Raw genomic sequence first — 19340 nt, forward strand, 5'->3', positions numbered from 1 at the left:
CACTTTTTTCCTGCCAGGCTATTTCAAATTATTTTGCAATTAATTTACTCCCAGATGTTGTTAGTCTTATGCCTTTCTGAATCATTATTCATCAAAAACTGGCATCATATGACATGTGAAATTGTTGGCACCAGTTCATACTTATGTCTTCTAAAAACCTAAGTAAACAGCTAATTCTTTCAAAGTCTTGCTTCTAGATAAAAATTTGTTGGCAGGTCATTCACACAACGTTTTTAAAGAATTTCCTAACATTTGTGAAAAAAGCCCAGGACAGGCAGTTTGGCATCTCTCAAGAATACCTTGCCTACATTAGGTGTACCAACTAAAAGTGTCAGATGTATTTAATAAAATACAAGAAAATGCAGTGCCATCAGTTCATATTGCACAGTTTTGCACATATTGCACATATTTCACAGTTGCACAGTACATATTATATTTCATTGTGAGAATATTTTTTGAAACTACCATGTTATAAGTTCTGGCTAATCACTTAATAAATTAATACAATAACCAAAAACCAAGCATAACATTAGATACTGCTCAAATAATTGCTGGTTTAATTCAAAAGTATTGCCTGAAAACTGGTTTCTGAAAAGTAAACTATTTTACCTTATGAGAGGTACCCCCTAGCAATCTTCTGGTTAAAAGGGTAAGATAACTGAAAAGTGGGGGAACCCATTCCACTGGGAATTAATTTTTTCTAGAGGTCTGATGGAATTTAAAGAATTGGTCCATCTCTACCTATAGGTTTAAGAAAAATTATTCAGATAGTGCAAGTATTTGGGTTTTTTTAAGGGTGTCCTTTCAATTACACATGAAGAGAAGTATGTTTTCTGAGATGATATAGAGAGGATATGGTGTAACCCAAGAATATTTACTTTATTTGTTTATAAATAAGTGACTTCTAATTGTGACTTTAAATAAGTTTAAAAATAAGTGACTTCTAATTTAAATTTATTTTAGACTGATAATTAAATTGGTTTTTTCTGTAGTAGATGTGTTCCAAGTCAGCATTGATCATGTCCTGCTAGTAGAATATATGCTATGGCAATACATGGTAAAGATGGTAAATTCAGGAAAATGTTGCATATTCTACCTAGAACATGAGTTCAAAACCTTATCTTTGAGTAGAACTTTAGCATTGTTCACTCCTATTTATTGTGGTGAAATATTTAATTTATAGAATAACACAATTGTTTGGATTAAAGGTTTGCTTAAAGCAGGGATAACTTCTGAGTTGGGTAAGGTTGCTTAGCATCATTTGGTTAACTATCAGTTATTCCAAGGATAGAGATTTCACAGACTCTCTATGCAATTCCTTACCATGCTTTACTAGTCTCATTGTGAACCAGTTTTTTCTTCCTTTTTTCCTGCTTGGAAGGTTCCTGGTGGAAACCTTTGACTTTGCCTTCAAAGCTTTGTAGTGCACCCAAAAGGAAGTGACAAACTAGAATCTAATTGGAAGTATTATTAGCCTACACATTTCCAAACAGCTGTTTAATGTCCTCTGACCAAATGAATATTAATACAGGTCTAGTATTATTCTGCATACTAAAATGTCTTTTAGCTTCTCACAGCATAAACTGCAGGACAGCTGGACTTTCCTAGTGCTACAAGATGCAAAACTGGTAGAGTAAAAGTACAGTTGTATTCCATTCTTTGGACTACATTCTTTCATTCTTCCAGTGTGATTGTCAGTAAAATGATCTTTGCTAGTAAAACCTAGTAAGTCATACAACTGATAAATTTCTATTTATCTCAGGGTAGATGAACTGGAAGTTTCTACTTGGTATTTCCTTTCCTTAATGATGTTTGAGTTTGTTTGAGTTGTTGGCTTTGGTTTAATTTTTCTTCTCTCTATTGAATGTGTGTTAGACAAATACATATATTTGAAATCTTTATTCATGAAATTTTCAGAGATTTAAAAGTGACACTGGGCAGTAATGCTGCCCAATTTTAGAATGCAGAATATTAGGATAGTGGATTTCTAATACAAAAATCTGCTACTGATTAATTCGATAGTATTGGTGAAATTATTTTTCATGTTTTTGGAATGAAAAAAGTGATATAGGAATCTATATTAAATTTGCACAGCAAAGTTCTGGTAGTGGAGGGCTGCAGGGGTTGCTTCTCTGAGAATCTGCTGGAAGCTTCCCCCATGTTCAGCTGAGTCAATGCCAGCACCGACTCCAAGGTGGAGCCATCACTGGCCCAGGCTAAGCCAACCAGGGATAGCAGTGACACCTTTGTGTTAAAAAATTTAAGAAGAAAATGAAGGTTTTGTGCAGATGTCAAAGAAGAGAGGAGTGAGAAGATGTGAGAGGAACAACTCTGCAGACACTGAGGTCAGTGGTAAATGATGAGGAGGAAGCGCTCCATGCGCTGTTTATGCAATTCTACTCTAACCCATGGAAGCTCATGGTGGTGTAGAGATCCATCTGCAGCCCCTGGAGGACCCCACACTGGAGCAGGTGGATGTGCATGAAGGAGGTTCTGACTCCACGGGAAGCCCATGCTGGAGCAGGCTCCTGCCAGGACCTGTGGCCCATGGAGAGAGCAGCCCAACTGGAGCAGGTTTGCTGGCAGGACCTGTGACCCCATGGGGCACCTATGTTGGAGCAGCGTGTTCATGGAAGGCTGTACCCCATGGAAAGGACCAAGCTGGAGCTGTTTGTGAACTGTAGTCCCCATGAGAAGGACTCATACATTGGTGGAGAACTGGCTCCTGTGGGAAGGACTGCATGCTGGTGCAGATGAAGGTTCCACTCTGAGGAGAAACAGCAGCAGATGCGACATAATGAATTGAACATAACCCCCATTCCCTGTTCTCCTGCTCTGCTGGGCAGGAGGAGCTACAAAATTTGGAATAAAGTTTAGCCTGGGAAGGGGGGAGGGCTGGGGGGATGGTGTTTGTAGGATTTGTTTTAGCGCTCACTATCCTGCTCTGATTTTGATTCATAGTAAATTGAAGCAGTTTCCCCAGGCTGAGTCTATTCTGCCCATAATGGTAACTGGTGAGTGATCTCTTCCTGTCCTTAACTCATGAGCCTTTTGTTGTATTTTCTCTATGGCATCCATCCAGAGGCAGAATCACAGAATCTATGAAAATGTTTATATAAGTACTTGTCTCTCAACTAGTTATTAGTGACTTTCGATAAATATTTAATGATTATGACATACTTATGGGTTTTAATGAAGTTCTATTCTAGAAAACTATGTTATTATTGAGTACTATTCAAGTTTTTTTTAATTTATGTATTTTTTATGTGAATAAGTACATATATTAAAGGCAATAGCAATATTGAGATTTGCTAATTTGTCATTTATACAGAGTATGACAGGGGAATGGAGCCCAACTGAAGAGACCAGTGAAAACAAACCTCCTCGTAATAATGACATATTGGGTCATGTGCTTCGTAGACTGATGGAAATGTTCTATCCTCCAAAACCCAAATCTTCACGTGACTTTCCTTCATTTCCCGTCAAGGGATGTGTTTTGGGAAAAATATTTAGTGGAAAAACTACCTGTGCAAAGTTTGTTGGAAAAGGTAGAGGTTGTTTGTTTGTTTGTTTGCCTAAAATTCTTTAAAATGTTTGTGTTAAAATCCTACTCTAAAATTAAAATTGTTTTGGAGAATCCTTGCATTAATAATTCTTGAACCTCAGATGCATCTGTATTTTGCTGGGGTTGGTTGCATGTCATTCCTTTGTTATATTCCAAAATAAACTTAGAAGCACTGGATCTTGAAAGTAGTATTAATATTGTACTGTAATGTTAGTACTTCTTCATTGAGAATTGGAAAGTGCTTTTGGTAAACTTCTTTGGAGAAGTTTTAGAAGAGACTGGTTTTAGAAGGGACTAGCAAGAGACTACTGGTTTTAGAAGAGACTAGCAAGATACCTATGTGATTGTCGATAGATACTGTGAAGTAGTTACAGAGAAGAAAGAATGAAAACAATTTGAATTAGAAGCCCAAATTTCAATAATTGAACTGCTTGTAATAGTTTCTCTGTGTGTGTACTCAACTCATACTGTAGCTGTCTAATATTTTTGTGTATTAGTTTGCAATATTCAGGTACTATCTGTTGGTACTCTGGTTCAGGAGGCCATTGAAGCTTTTCTTAATAATGAAATGAAAAGTGAATCCAGCATAATTTCACAGGAAGCAGAAAGTTCTGGAGAGCAAGATGAGGTAAGTATATTCCCTAGTTTTGGTATTGGCCCTAACAGGTAGATGGAAACGAGATGTGTAAGGAAAAAAGCATGTTTGAATTTTTTTACTCAATTTCAAACTTAATTCTAAGTTTTGACAGGTGTAAGACTGGAAGAATCAGTTTGAATTTACAGGCTTGTTTTTTCTGTAAGATGTAATTTTCATTCTAATTAATTTCCTGTCATATTTGATACAAGGCCCAGGAGAGTTTACCAAATTCACCACAAAATCTTCTAGAGGAGCTCCAAACAGAACCCACACCTGAACTTACCACAGGTAAGTATTTCTTGTTGCACAGATTTTCCTGTGTGTCTCAGGGCCTTGGGATACCTCAGTGATTTGTATGTCCCAGCAGACATTTTCCCCAGCCCTCCTTTTGTGGAGAGATCTGCAAAAGCCCTTTTTGTTACCCTACTGCCTAGACATAAGACAACGCCTTTTCCCCATGAGGAAAGCCAAATACTGAAACAAATTTCCTGGAGAGGTAGTGTAGTCTCCAACTTTGTAGGTTTTCCACATCACATGGGGTAAACATCTGAGAAAGCCGGCCTGACCTTATAACTGAAGCCATTTTGAGCAGAACGTTGTATTTGAACTCGGTGACATTGATAAGTTGTTCCAACCTGAATTTCTCAATGCTCCTATGATTCTAACAATTTTAGAATACCTTTGGTATTGATTAGTTCAAAGAATGATAACAAGCCATGTACTTTTATTCTTTATCTGTGATAATGAATTTGATAGTAATAGTATCATCAAACTTTATTTTAGAACCTATTTTAGACAATTATCCTGTTGAAAAGGATCCATCCCAGGATGAAATCCAGGAAGAATTTGAATTCGATAACAGTCAGGATGGCCTGTCCAAGGTTAGTAGTCCAATTTTAGTTTCTGCTTTATAAAAAGACATTAATTAAAATGGTTAAGTTAATTAAATGGTGACACCTTTTCATTATTCTGAATTACTGACATCAGTTCAAGTATTTTCTGTATTTTGAAAAGGATCCATCCCAAGATGAAATCCAGGAAGAATTTGAATTCGATAGCAGTCGGGATGGCCTATCCAAGGTTAGTAGTCCAATTTTAGTTTCTATTTTATAAAAAGACATTAATTAAAATGGTTAAGTTAATTAAATGGTGACACCTTTTCATCATCCTGAATTACTGACATCAGTTCAAGTATTTTCTGTATTTTCTGAAATATAAAAAGGGCTTTTTATGAAAATTTGTTCCTCTGTGTGTTGTTTAGAGTTGTACATCTTGTTAAAATTCTGTGTCTTCTTGTGAAATCTCACATTTACATAAGATGTAGTATTTTCTATGGCATTTATGATTTAGCAAAAATGTATTTCTGCTTGCTGCTGCCAAGTAGATAATTCATCCCATTACAAGGTTTCTTTTCTTTATGTTAAAAATGCTTAATTCTACAGTGACTTCTTTGGCCTTCTGCTCATTCAAAATTACTTCCAGAGCTATGATATAAAAGAATACCTGTAAAACTAATGAATTTATGTGCTGCTGTATGAAATAATCAGTGGCAATAGAAATCAGAATAAGCTGAGAACCAAAACGCCTAATGTTAATTTCTTGGCCTTCATATCCTTGGTTTCTCTATCTTGTTTTTATAAGCATTTTTTTGGATTTAGTCATGGAAATCAGCTGGAGGTTTCAATTAAACTAGGCATTTTTTACAATTAAAAATGGTTTATTCTCATTAATAGACCTGCCCCAAACTGTTATTGATAAATAACAGCCACCATCTGCAATATAAATAAATAAATAAATAGTATATTAAATAAAAAGTGGAGTCATACTCTTTTCAATGACTGTTACAGACATTCTGAGCATATGTTGCACTCTTCCACAGCTATCTGCGCGTGCCCAGCTAGGTGCTGCATCACAAGAATGGCTGAAGAACGGAAAAAGTGTTCCCGATGAATTACTAGTTGAGATCCTATTGGAAGCCATTGCGTATGAAATTGTATAGATACTTGGTTTTATCTACTCTTGTTTGACAGAAAATTGTCTCAACTACCCTGGAATGCATTTAGCACTTAAGTTCCTACATGAATATCATTTAAGTTGTATTACTCCCATTAGTATCCTGTAAATTATAAAATAGATTTTCCTATTTACTACTTCAGTAAAAGTTATTTGAGAAAACTTAAATTATACCTCTGAGCAGTCTCTATACAGTGGTTTTGAAATCTTTATTTATCAAGACAGCAAAAATTGTTTTGTTTTTGATTTTTTCACTTTAATTAGACTTCATGTTATTTTCTTCTGATTTAAAATCCATTACTTTACAGTCTAATAATATCTGTCATATTCTGTATGCATCAGGAAATTTAACATACTGAATTAAGAAAGGATGATGGCTAGAGCAAGCTGTTCTTTCAGTTTTATTATTAAGCTATCATTTCACTGTGTAATTCTGGTTCTTCATTTCCTTTTAGCCAAATACCACCGGAGAAGGGGTGGATCGTGGAGGGGTTTCCAATGACAATTAATCAGGCAAAGCTATTTGAAAAGTCCTATACAGGGATTGATGTAGAAGCAAAAGATCCAATTTCTGAAAAGCTGTCCCTTGCTATAGATCCCAGAGCCCTTAACCAGCCTCCTCCTACCTCACCTGCATTTGATGTTTCTATATTGTTGGATATTTCAGATAGTCTGGTACTGAAACGTGCAGCTAATGTGAAGTGTAAGTTTCCAACTCGTATTAACAAAGTAAAATGACAAGCAGATATCTATAAGTTGTAGTTATTAATGCAAAATAGCATTACTGGACAATTTCTATGTATCTCACTGTATCACTTTTGTTAATCATGCCTTGAATACAGGTTATTTCAGATGCTTCTGTTTGTTTCAGTCGAAGGCAGATCAGAAGTGTGCAAGTCCATGTGTATATGTTTTTTGTATTTGTACTCTCTTTTGTATTCAAACTCTCACTGCAGCTGAAATAGCACAGTGGGTGGTGTTAGATATCACATAAAACAGCAGCAGGAAAAAAACACAAGTTAGAGTAGATGCAGAATATACTGCATTACAAGTGAGTGTCTGTAAATAGTGTTTTTCTTATGAAGACACACTTATAAAGGGAAAAGGGAAATTATAAACAGAGGGATGTGCCAATATTCATTCCCTGAGAATGCCAGAATAAATTCCCTATTGATTACCGCCTTTGTCTTGTCTTCAGTTAGTCAGTGAATGATCAGAAATCAAAGTCAATTCTGGCCAACCAAGGCAAATGCATCAAAGGCTTTTTGAGAGCTGTTTCACTTCCAGACCGCACGTTTTAAGACCTTGTTGAAACAGTAGTTTTTCTAATGAGTATGTTGTGTATTATCCAAATTAGGAGGGGATTCTTCTTCTTGTTTTCATTGCAGTGCATAGATGGCAAATAGCTTGAATTAAAGCACCATTTACATTTAGCTCTTATGTATGGGTAGGAGTGAGGATGGGACAAAATCTTTAGATGCTAAAAATCTGGTGAGGATAAATGAACAGACACTTGAAAATTGCTAATTTTAAGAACTTTTGCTGCCAAAACACTTGTAGCGTGGTTATATTTAATATAATCTCAGAAATACACATATAATTTATTTCATAAGATGTAAATGTGATGATAGAAAGAGTCAAAAGAACAATTAAAAATCTAATAAATTAAAGGCTTTTTAAAATTTAAAGAAGACTCAGAAAGAGAGAATAATTTGTCTTTTATTGAAGTGGGACGTCTGTTCAATGTGAAAAGTAGGTACTTTGGATGAAATTGGGAAAATACCTTCTAACTGATTGAGTAGATAAGCCTGAAATAGTCACCCAGGAATGCTCCATCTCTTCAACTGGAGATTTTTATGGCTGAAAAGCATCCATTAGGAAATGTTAGTGCTATAATTGGCTATGTACTTGAGCAGAGGAAGAGGCAGGACACCCCTGCTGGTGTTGGCTGGTACCCAACTTTTAAGTTAAGAAACATAAGATCAAGGAATACAGAATTTGTTCTTATAATGATTATCTTAGTTTGGGTGAATAACTGTCTGAATAATTGCCTTTTCAATATATTGGTTTTCCACACAGTAGATGAAAGAAAGGCATCTCAGGCTGAACAGAGCAGCAGTCCGAATTCAGATGCCGAAATCCTAGAAGAAAAGATTGACTTGGCTAGGGAGCAGGTGCTACACAGGTAAGTTATATGAAGTACAAAAATATTACTTCAGCCAGACGTTTAGGTGTGTAACGGATCTGAATCTCATATGTGATCCAGGACAATACTTACATGCTTAATGTTAAGAATTTACTTAGACCTTTCCATAATGTGGACTCTAAAGTGTATTTTCATTTTCTGAAGAATATAAATCCTCCTGGAAAATAAGAATTCTTGTGTTTTGATTTTCCAGGGTATTGTTCCCAGGAGAATTTAGTTTTCAGGTATATATTGCATGAACTGTGTATACATTCTGTATATATATATGGATCCCTATGTGTGCACTTATGTCTGAGGTCTGTCACACATGTGACTACCCTTAAGTGAAACACGCTTGATTTGAGTTTGAGATTTTGTAAAATGTTATTTTCCACTTCTGCATTTACAAAAACTACTTAGTTTTCTAATTCTAATTGAATCACTAGATGTTTAATTTTACACAAAGAGGAAAATAAAGAACAATTCTTTCTTCTGAATATTTGATACTGTAAACTGTTTCAGACTATTATAGTATGCATTACTATTGGTTTAATTGTGATATTAGAAAGTAATATAGCTTGTAACATGAAAGAGTAAGAAATATATTATTAGTTATCAATAGAATTTTGAAAACTTTCTTGTGTTTAAAATGATGGGATTGAAGTGGGTGGAGTTGTTTTAGTGGTAAATTAGATGCTTTTTCTTTTAGTTATCAATTTTAGAGATTGTTTTGTTTTCCATTAGTTAGGTTTTAATTTCATACCTTGATATGATTTTTTGTAGGATTTCAGGCTTCCTTAAGACATGGCCAAAATTAGAGAAATGGTTTTCAGTCCATCAAAACAATCTAGTGAAAGTAAATGCAGAGACAGAAGAAAGTCTCGTGTGTGAAACAGTGAAGGAAATTATAACAGAAGAAATTGTGAAAAATCAGAATAGAAGTAAGTTTTCTTAGTCTTACTTTCTAGAATTCAGTAACAAAAGGCTTTGTCTTTTATAATGAACACTAATAATTACTATGTAAAATTATATGTCAACCTATATTTTTGCTGCCCCTGAAAAAATCTGAGGATTTGCCAGTTTGTGATAACTGCACCTGTTCAGAAGCCTGAACTTTTCTGTTGTGTTTTCACCTTTTTGGAGTACATGGACCAGTTTCACATAAAAATTAAAGCATTAAATTCAGTCCTTTCTTCCTGGTTTAAAAATTACAGCCAGCATCTCCATCTATGGGATAGCATAATTGTATAAGAAAGTCTAACTTGCTATTATGAATGTATAGTCAGTATCTCATATCATATATCAGTAGCAGCATAAAAATATGGTAAGTAGAAGTGGTTTTGACATTTACTTTTGGTACATCTTGGTTTCATTTTTCCTCCTTATTATCCAGAAAGAAGGAATAATTTTAAATTATATTAAAAAAAATAAAAAATGAAGAATCCAAGGGGACGGGACAAATGCATGATGTAAACCAGCAATAGTGATCTCTAAATAGCCAGAGGTTTTTTCACAACTATTATGAGAAAATCTTCATGTGTCTTCTACCACCAAAAGAAAAAGAAACTAACTTGAAAAGCACTTGTAACAGTAAAAATTTATGCGATTATTCCTGGGCAAGGTTTCTAGTTTGTAGTTTTTTTTATATGCTTGGTATATAATTAATGGCCCTGCTAGAATCAACTGCAAAATTCCTATTGTTGCAAATGGAGTGAAGATTTTCTAGTTAGAATCCAGCTGTTCTATATAAGTATTTAAGTGCTATTTACTCTCTAAGGAAAAATTATACCTGGGGTCAATTAATAAAGTTTAATTCCATATCTAGGTTCATAGCTTTCAAGCTGTCCTTCACCATTAGGTTCATATAACCAGAATAGAGTATCAGGTTAGTCAAGCATGTTTTCCCTTTAGTGAATCCATGCTGACTACTCCTAATCAGCTTCTTGTTTTCCATGTGGATAGAGATGATCTCCAGAATGGTGTGCTTCATCACCTTTCCAGGGATTGAAGTGAAGCTGACTGACTGGTAGTTCCTTCTTGCCTGATATGAAGACCAGGGTGACATTTGCTCTCTTCCAGTCCTCATGCACCTCTCCTGATCTCCATGGCCTCTCAAAGATGATCATGGGCTGGGAGCTCATGTCTGCCAGCTAGCTATTATGTCTGCCAGCTCCCTCAGCACTAGGGGATGCATCCTGATAGGGCCCTTGGATGTTGGGTTTGTTTAGGTGTTAACTGATCCAATCTTCCTTGAGAATTCCTGATTTCATGAGTTTATTTTCAATAAAACACTGAATCTGTTCATTATTTTGAACCTGTGAGAGTAGCAGAGATGTCTAATTCTGTTTATTGATACATAATATACATTTGGAAGTACTATTTGCGCATTCATATCCAGGGCTTGCTGAAGAAATACCACCAGAAGAAGAGGTTTTACCAGTTACAGATGAAGAAGAGGTTTTACCAGTCACAGAGGAAGAGGTTTTATCAGTTACAGATCAGCCTTCTCCCTTGTCTGAGGCACCACCAGTGATTGAACCAGGATCAGATGAATGGATTTATGTGGATGAACCACTTCCTAAGGTACACTAATTTCCAACTGAAAATCTTAAATATCAAAGTATATATTTTTATTAGTGTTTTATGTATATCCTACCTAAAGCTTTTGCATCATTGCATGTTGTTTTTTTCAATATTTTTCAATAAAAGGTATGCTATTACTTTGTGATAGATATACAAAAACAGTTGCTACTGAAATACTTAAAATAAGGAATCATACTTTCAAATTTAGTTTTGTTTTTTAATTCCTTGCAGTTATCATGAAGACACAACTGCCAAAACAGTAATGTTTTTTACTATTATGAAGTACTACTACTGCACAAACTTACTAGATCACTTTTCTTTCTCTGACAAGGGTAAGCTGTGGGGCTCATACAAAGAGTAAGAATGAGGAGAGTGCGCTAATCTTTCCCCTAGTATATTTTTTCCTAATATTTTCTCCCCAAGGACATCTGCTCAGATTCTAGTGATCTGAAATTTAGGGGTTTTCTGAAATGATTGTATATCTGCATCTTGTGCTTGGTAGCTCTCAATGGACTTTTCTTCCATGATTATGTTTTTTAGTTAGTTTAGTAGCTTTTTTGAAGCCATTTACTTTTTCTTCTCTGTGACATAGCTTGTATAATTATGTCAATTCTGAAAAAAATATTTCTGTTTCTTCACTTTAAACCATGATCTTTGCTTGGATCATTTGGTGACCCTAATTCCTGGTGACACTAATTCACATATTGAGAGATACAATGAAAAATAATTCTATAATTGACCTCTGAGGGCTTTTAAGATATGACAAGCATCTCTTAAGTGTTCATTTTGCTGAAAGTTGCTTTTGTTCTCCAATCCAGTTATAATCTGTTCTAGTTCTTCTGTAAATTTTTTGAGAGGAGCGGCTGGGACTGCATGCAGTTTTTGAGATGCTGATTTTTCAAGGATGGACAATAATGATTTGAAATTTGTTCAGCAATTGTTTTCCTAATGTTTACCAGTTTTCCCTGTAAACTGCAATCAGCTCACATATGCTGGGTTTCCTCTGACCATGGCCTTTATTTACATTTCATAACAGTCAGTCAAACTTTTGAAACACTAGGCAGTTAGCTTAGATTTTTATGAGCTCAAAAGTTGTGAATTTTCTTATCCAGTGATAATTCAGTATCATCACTTATTTTGTGAGCATATTCAAAACAGATACGGAAATATTCTGCGGGAATTTCCCATTCTTTTGGAGACCTACCACTTTTTCCCAAAGAAATTCACAGGATAAAAGTATATGTTGGTACAATGACTGTAATCAGCTGTAAACCAAAAGAAATACATAGTGAAAAAAATCAATAATATGATTTCATGAAATAATATTTTTGTGTATTTGCAAATGCTACAGATAAATTAATTACCAATAAATAAATAAATAAATTCATTTTGATGTTTTTAAAAATTCACAGGAAATAATTGATTTTTTAGTACCTTACTGGGAAGTGGTTGAAAATACTTATATGAATACGATCAAAACTGTACTTAGACATCTAAGAGATGAACAGTACACTATAATTCATTACATAGCAGACATTAGGTAAGTAGGAATAGTATCTTATTACATTAATATTAGCATTTTTTATTTTTCATGGGCCATTCTGTAACCCAGAAGTTATTTTTATCATAATTTACAGAAAAAATTTTCAAGAGTTTTTGAGACGTCCACATTTTAAGCAGAAGTTTGTATCTCAGTGGCAAGCAGATTTTAATTCAATTGCTGATGAGCTGCGAGACGATGAGGAAACAAAAGCTGAACTACACCAAAGGGTTACTGTAAGTAAATGACAGAAATTACAATATAACCTAGACTATTATTTCCTTGAAAGCTTGATATAACATCAGCTTGATGAATCATATTATTTACTTCTTTCTTCCTCTTTACAGTTCTTTTTAAACTATATCTTTTCCTCTTGTGCATAATCTGTCCTTTAAAATTATTCCTGTGTTCTTTGCCTGTAATTTTCTTACATCTTGCTGTGGTATTGTGGTACACTGTAAAATAAATATTTCCCTGCTCTCTTTTGTTTTAACATTTTGTGGTTTTCAGAGATTTTGCAAATTGAGTATTTCTATCACAATCAAAAAAATCTTGGCAGTGTTTTATTTTTTCTGTAAATTATATATGATAGTTTCTGCTTTCTAAAACTCAAAGTACATTCATTCAAAGTACATAGAATTTCTTGGGATGTTTTGATTCAGGTAGATCTTTTCTACGTCATATCCTGAGAATTCTTTTTCACAAAAATAGATAACTAAATGTCCTAAGAAGTTCAGAGCCAGATTTAGTATAAGCGAAAAGTAGAGCTATCTTTGAATTCACCAGATTCCATTTCAAAACGGACATGATTTTTAGTTAAGCACTATCAGAAATGCTCCCCAAAAAGGAGAAAAGGAATACTTTTGGTTGAAGGGAATATTTGAGGAATAATGGATTAATTCATCTGAGATGGAAAAAGCATTGGATCTCCTTTTCCATAGAAATATTCCAAGAGAATGGAAGATGGAAAAATCATCATCCATATTCCTAATTTCTACTGAATGGCATTATAAAAAGACTGGAATCACTCTGTCCTATATTTTAAAAAGATAAAATATTTGGCCTTTTTTTCATAGCAGAAACCCATGTTTGACATTATCCAGTTCAAATTATGTGAAGAGGAGGTTATACTTCCATATGATGCAGTGAAACTCAGATACTGTGATAAGCCTAAGCATTTTGGAGTGAATATATGATTTTCAGAATTTTTTTTTAAAGAACCCATTCACCTATTGTGAATCCCAAACCTGTGGGTGATTGTGAAGATGATCTTCCTCTATGCTGTTAAAGCCATATTTATTGTATCTCCCTGAATGTATGAACTCCAACAGCTAACCTTCCTTGCTGTTAGAAAGAGAAAATTAAAAGAGTGACAATCTTTATGATGTTTTTCCTCAAACTCACAGACTCCTCAACACTGTCATCTCAGCTGGACCCTTCCTAAAACACTGGAAAATACCAACTGTAATATCTGAAAAATAAATTTCTCTGATATCAACCAGGAAATGTAAAAACCCACCCCATTTTGTGATGTATGTAAAATTCCTTAAAGGCCTAAAGCCCAGAGGCAGCCAAGACTTTGACCTGATGTTGTGGTTTAACCCCAGCTTGCACTCAAGCCTCATGCAGCCATTGACCCACCACCAGTGGGATGGGAGAGAGAATTGTAAAAGTGAGAAAGCTCCTGGGCTGAGCTTTCAGGCAAAGCAAAAGCTGTGCACAGAAGCAAAGCAAACAAGGAATTCATCCACTACTCCCCATGGGAGGCAGGTGTTTGGCCATCCCCAGGAAAGCCGGGTCCAATAGTGGTGACTTGGGAAGACAAACACAACCACCCCCAGTGTCCCCTCTGCTTCCTTCTTCACCTCTGCTTTATATATTGAGCATGGTGCCATGTGGAATGGAATGCCCCTTTGGTTGTCTGGGGACAGCTCTCCTATCTGTGTCCCTTCCCAGCTCCCTGGTACCCACAGCCCCCTTGCTGGTGGGTTGGGACAAGGAGCAGAAAAGATCTTGGCTCTGTGCACGTGCTGCTGAGCAATAAGGAAATCATCCCGGTGTTATCAGCACTGTTTCCAGCAAGAGTCCAAACCATAACGCATAGTCACTGCTCTGAAGAAAACTAACTCTTCCCCAGCCAAAACCAGTGCACATCCTAAATATTCAAACACAAAATTGCCATGGATAAAACACACTTCAGCAGCACATCTCTATCTGTTTTCCAGCAATTTCTCCAAATTCTCTCCCATTGCATTGCTAGCAATGACTATGATCAGTTGCTTGCTGTCACCACTTCTCTTTTTCCAAATAGGAGAGCAAATGCATCCTTTCTTAGTTTTTTCACTGCCTTACTACAAGAAAAGAAGGAGAGAGAAGCTGCTTCACTGTGAAAACAGAAGATACTCATAAAACATGCTTTTAGCTTCTGCCAGAGGACTATAACTCACTGTATTCCTCTGCAGTTTTCTCCACTCCTTACAGTAAATCAAAACTGTGATTTAAATAATATGAGGACAAAAATCCTTCATGCTACATGTTTAAGAAAGATACTGGAAAAAGTTATACATCAGTTGTACAAAACATTAGTGTGTTTTTATGTGTGGTATTGCATTTATATTAAAGTTTTTTTTGTGGCAGAGGTGGCTTCTGTAAGAAAGCTTGGCAGATGTGAGACATGAGTGAGAAAATGTGAGAAACAGCCCTACGGTCACCAAGGACAGTGAAGAAGAAGGAAGAGGAGGTCCTCCAGGCACCAGAGCAGAGATTCCCCTGTGGCCTTTGGAGAAGGCCATGGTGATGCAGGTTGTTCCACAGAAGCCCATGGAGGACTGCAGGGAAGCAGATCTCCATCCTGCAGTCCTTGCAGTCCACCCAGGTTGTATTAGCTAATCATGCTGTGAAGGAGCAGCAGCCTGGGGAGAGCCCAACCAGAGCAGGTTCATGGCAGGAGCTGTGGCCTATGGAATACACACACACTGGAGCAGTACAGTCCTAAAGGGCTGCACACACAGAAAGGATCCACACTGGAGTGGTTGTTGAAGAACTGAAGCCTGTGGGAAGGACTTGCGTCAGAAAATTCTATGGAGGACCGTGGGGGGAACTTCACCCTGGAGCAGGGAAAGAATGTGAGAGAAAGGAGTGGCAGATAAAAATGCATCATTAACTCACCCTAATTATTCATTCCCCATTTTCTCTGTGCCATTTAAGAAGGAGAAAAGTCAGGAGTGAAATTAAGCCTGGGAAGAAGAATGGATGGGGGAAAGGTGTTTTTAGGTTTGTTTTATTTCTCATTATTCTGCAGTGTTCTTAATTGTCATTAAATTAAATTAATTGCCCCAAATCAAGTCTGTTTTACGTATGATGGTGATAGGTTAGTGATCTCCTCATCATTATCTTGATGCATGAACTTCTCTATCATATTTTCTCCCTGTTTCCTGTGGGTAAGAGTGATAGAGCAGTTTGGTGGACAGCTGGCAGCCAGTCAAGGGCAACTCACCACTGCCAATAGATACAGCATACACTTAAATATTTTTCATCCAGCAGCATAATTTTATGTGCATATTCTACAGTGTGAACAGCCATGATTATCTGATTGCCTGTGCCTTGACCACCTTCTAGCCATCATTGATGTGTTAGGTAGCCCAGGTACTTCCTTGTGGCTTTTGTCCAAATGAGGGCAAGTAGATTTATCTGAAGTCTTCAGACAGGGGGAGAGATACAGAATCTGACATAATAGGTTGCAACCAAGACCTGATGAATATGGAATCATTTCACCAGAAGCCTAAGCTTCTCCTTTTTCTTCTGCCCCAGAATGGGTCAGTTAGGGTAGAAATGCCTGGAGCTGGAGACATCTCATCTTGTCCTACTTGGCACTGTATTTAACAGCACTCTTCTCCTCCCATAACCTCTTATACATAGTGGCCTGTCGCACTGAATCCATACAGAGATGACAATAGGGAACAAACAAGTTGCATAATGTTTTGTGCTTAGTAGGGCCTCAGTGCTTTCAGTGAGCCCCATAGTGCTAGTTGACATAGTCACTAGCTGAAGAGCCCTTAATTAAAAGAACATTAGAGAAAACTGGTGTGGAAGTGACTCAAGTTTGAAAATCACTTGAAATCTGACACAGTTTTCTCAGTATTTTGCATATTGCCCATCCCCTGGGAGTACTATTCTTAGCATATTAATTAGCAAACCATTCAAGTGCAAAGTTGTTGGTGCAATTGGGAACTTAGCTATTCATAGTCTCATATTTGTCTAGCTTAGGTAGATTATCTCTGCCTGAGGAAAGCAAGGCTGCCTGCACACCGAACTCATATCTTTGTGTTCTTCTCTCTGGCACACTTGTAAAGGAATTTTCTGTCAGCCCACTGTAGGCATGTGACCTGACCAGGTGTTGATATTTAGAACAATAAAGGAAAAGCCCCAGATAGAAAGAAAAAAAAAAGTTTTCTTTCATAATTAATTACCATATCTGATTTTTTGTTTTAGGACCTAAGAGATCTTCTCTGGGATATCTGTAACAGCAGATGGGAAGAAGCAGAGCTGGAACGTTTTAATATCATGAATGCAGGGTGGTTACCAGATCGTAGGGGGATTGCAATGAACCATTTCTTTACACTTATGCAGGTATGGACTGCTACACTAAGCCCCAGAGAAATTTCATATGGTTGGCTCAAAATATGTGAAAGATTAAAAATTACTTAAGCAAATATTCATGTGTTTTCTGAATTTACAGACTAAGTTAAGAGACAAATTCCATACATTTAACTTTGGAATACAGGAAAGATTAAGAAAAATACTATTCTTGTTGTTCAACTTCCAAAACTTTCAATCTCTATTATGTATACACTGCTACTTTTAGCAATTTTTGAACTCCAGTTAATCATCTTGAGTTTTGTGACGTAAATGTTACAGCTCTTTATCCTTCTGTGATCATATTGACATTTCCTTTTCATTTACAAATTACATCATTCAAAGCTTGATGTTTCCCATATCTCAATTTTATTTCACTGATGTGTCTTGAAATTTTATCTGCTGACCAACAAAAATCCCTAAAGAATCAAGTTATGTTTTGAGATTGAGGTGTCATTTGCTGCTGTTTTTCAAATATGACCAAGCTTTGATGTATGTAACTTCAAAGAGTCCATTAAGTCCTGAAGTAAAGTAAGATTTCCCTGTTACTGCTGTTCTATGTGCATAAAATTAGTTTAGAACTGGATTGGAGTATTCTTGACTAGACTGGCTAGACAGGCTTTTGTGCAAACTGAAGTGACCATTCTGTGAAAGTTTTGGCAAACTTAAAGACAATGAAAACAGTGTTGCAAGCACCTGCCTTGTGATGCTAATTTAGCTGAAAAAGCCAGGCCTAAGCAGTTTAGGGTGAGGTTTCAGCCCTTTAATTCTCTCTGCTATTTTTATATGTTTAATAAAAAAGGGATCTACTCTCTTACCTCATGTGAGTGTTGTGGTAATTCAAGAAATAGTTTGCGAAATAGTCAGTGCTATAGTAAGCAAATTGTTAACTTTGTTTTCAAAGAGTCTACATAATGCCCTAAATAAAGACTTTGGGCCACTGACAAAAGAGAAGTCAAAATATCAAATAACTGTTGACTATCTGAACCTCATCAGTCCTGTAACTAGGATATTTATAGTCCTGAATATTTTAAAAAAATCCATCTTGAACTATATGCATAAAGGAGACAAAATTATACTACAGAGCTTATGTACTTTATTATTCTCCTAATTATATCTTTGCAATCCTAGTTCTAACAGAATTTCGTGGGCATGTATAATGGAGTTCAGTGGAGATTCACTATGAATCTAATTTGATCTGTCTTTTGTGGACATGCACAATAACTATTTAAAATTACTAACACATAATAGCCATATGTAAGCTTTTGTTTTCATAAAGAAAAATTTAATAGAAAACGTTACTCCTTGCTTTACTTAGTACATATTCCCCCAAATAAATGAATTGTTAATCCTAAAACTAGAGGACTAAAAATATAATAACTATAACTTCATGTAATAACTATTCTTTTTAGAAACAGCCAAAAATAGGCTTCTTTTTCATTGAGTTCTCCATTTCTGGGGTTTTCTGTTGGAGGTTACATATATTCCCCAGGTGGCTCTGTAACTGTGTAAACACATATATTGTTATAAATGCTGTTTATCAGATTTCATTCCTTTCTATGCACACAGATATACTAGAAGATATTTCCTCCGTAACTTATGGATAAGTGCTGGTTTACACCACAAAGGTTTTATCCTTTGTTTTGTGAATGTGGTTTTGTACATTTTCCCATGAATATTTAATACAGTTTTGTCAGTTAGAAACTAACACCATACTGAATCAATAAATCAAAACATGACAGGTGTTAAATGTTTCTTGAATCTTACTTGATTTCTTCTGAGATGATTCACACAAAAAGATCACGACACTTAGGTGTTCAAAGTCTGTTGATTACTTATGTCCAGAAAAACTCTATGACTTTAAACATTTTCTCCATCATATAACCCTTTTTATTTTATGCTTTTAAGTCTTTATTTCTTCTGAACAAGAAGATCCATGTAATTTGTCAGCACTAGCATACTTGCTACTGAGAAATATATATATTCATCATAATATATTGTAATTAAATTGAATGCATTGAACATTATTTATTGTAAATAGCTTTTCCTATTTTAATAATTAAGTTTCTTATTACTGCCTAGACATGACAGTGTGAATACATTATAGATGTAAATGGAAGTATGCATTCAGTATATTATAAATTTTAAACCAAATATGACTGTGTTTCTTGCTCTCCCTCAA

The 19340-nt window shown here is 35.7% G+C and overlaps 1 protein-coding gene across 1 annotated transcript in view; it reads left to right on the plus strand.

Moving 5' to 3' along the window:
- Positions 1–19340, plus strand: part of SPEF2 (sperm flagellar 2) — a gene marked incomplete at both ends in the record, with an annotated part of 98676 nt that overhangs the window by 22669 nt on the left and 56667 nt on the right. Inside the window, 12 exons of the mRNA XM_084224692.1 lie at positions 3332–3548; positions 4063–4193; positions 4412–4490; positions 4986–5083; positions 6082–6185; positions 6671–6918; positions 8295–8400; positions 9184–9341; positions 10799–10983; positions 12396–12523; positions 12621–12759; positions 17015–17152. Coding sequence (XP_084080818.1) covers positions 3332–3548; positions 4063–4193; positions 4412–4490; positions 4986–5083; positions 6082–6185; positions 6671–6918; positions 8295–8400; positions 9184–9341; positions 10799–10983; positions 12396–12523; positions 12621–12759; positions 17015–17152 — 1731 coding nt within the window. The remainder of the gene's footprint in view (positions 1–3331; positions 3549–4062; positions 4194–4411; positions 4491–4985; positions 5084–6081; positions 6186–6670; positions 6919–8294; positions 8401–9183; positions 9342–10798; positions 10984–12395; positions 12524–12620; positions 12760–17014; positions 17153–19340) is intronic.

The sequence above is a fragment of the Fringilla coelebs genome (genome assembly GCF_963513975.1).
Source record: "Fringilla coelebs genome assembly, chromosome: Z".
Taxonomy (NCBI): domain Eukaryota; kingdom Metazoa; phylum Chordata; class Aves; order Passeriformes; family Fringillidae; genus Fringilla; species Fringilla coelebs.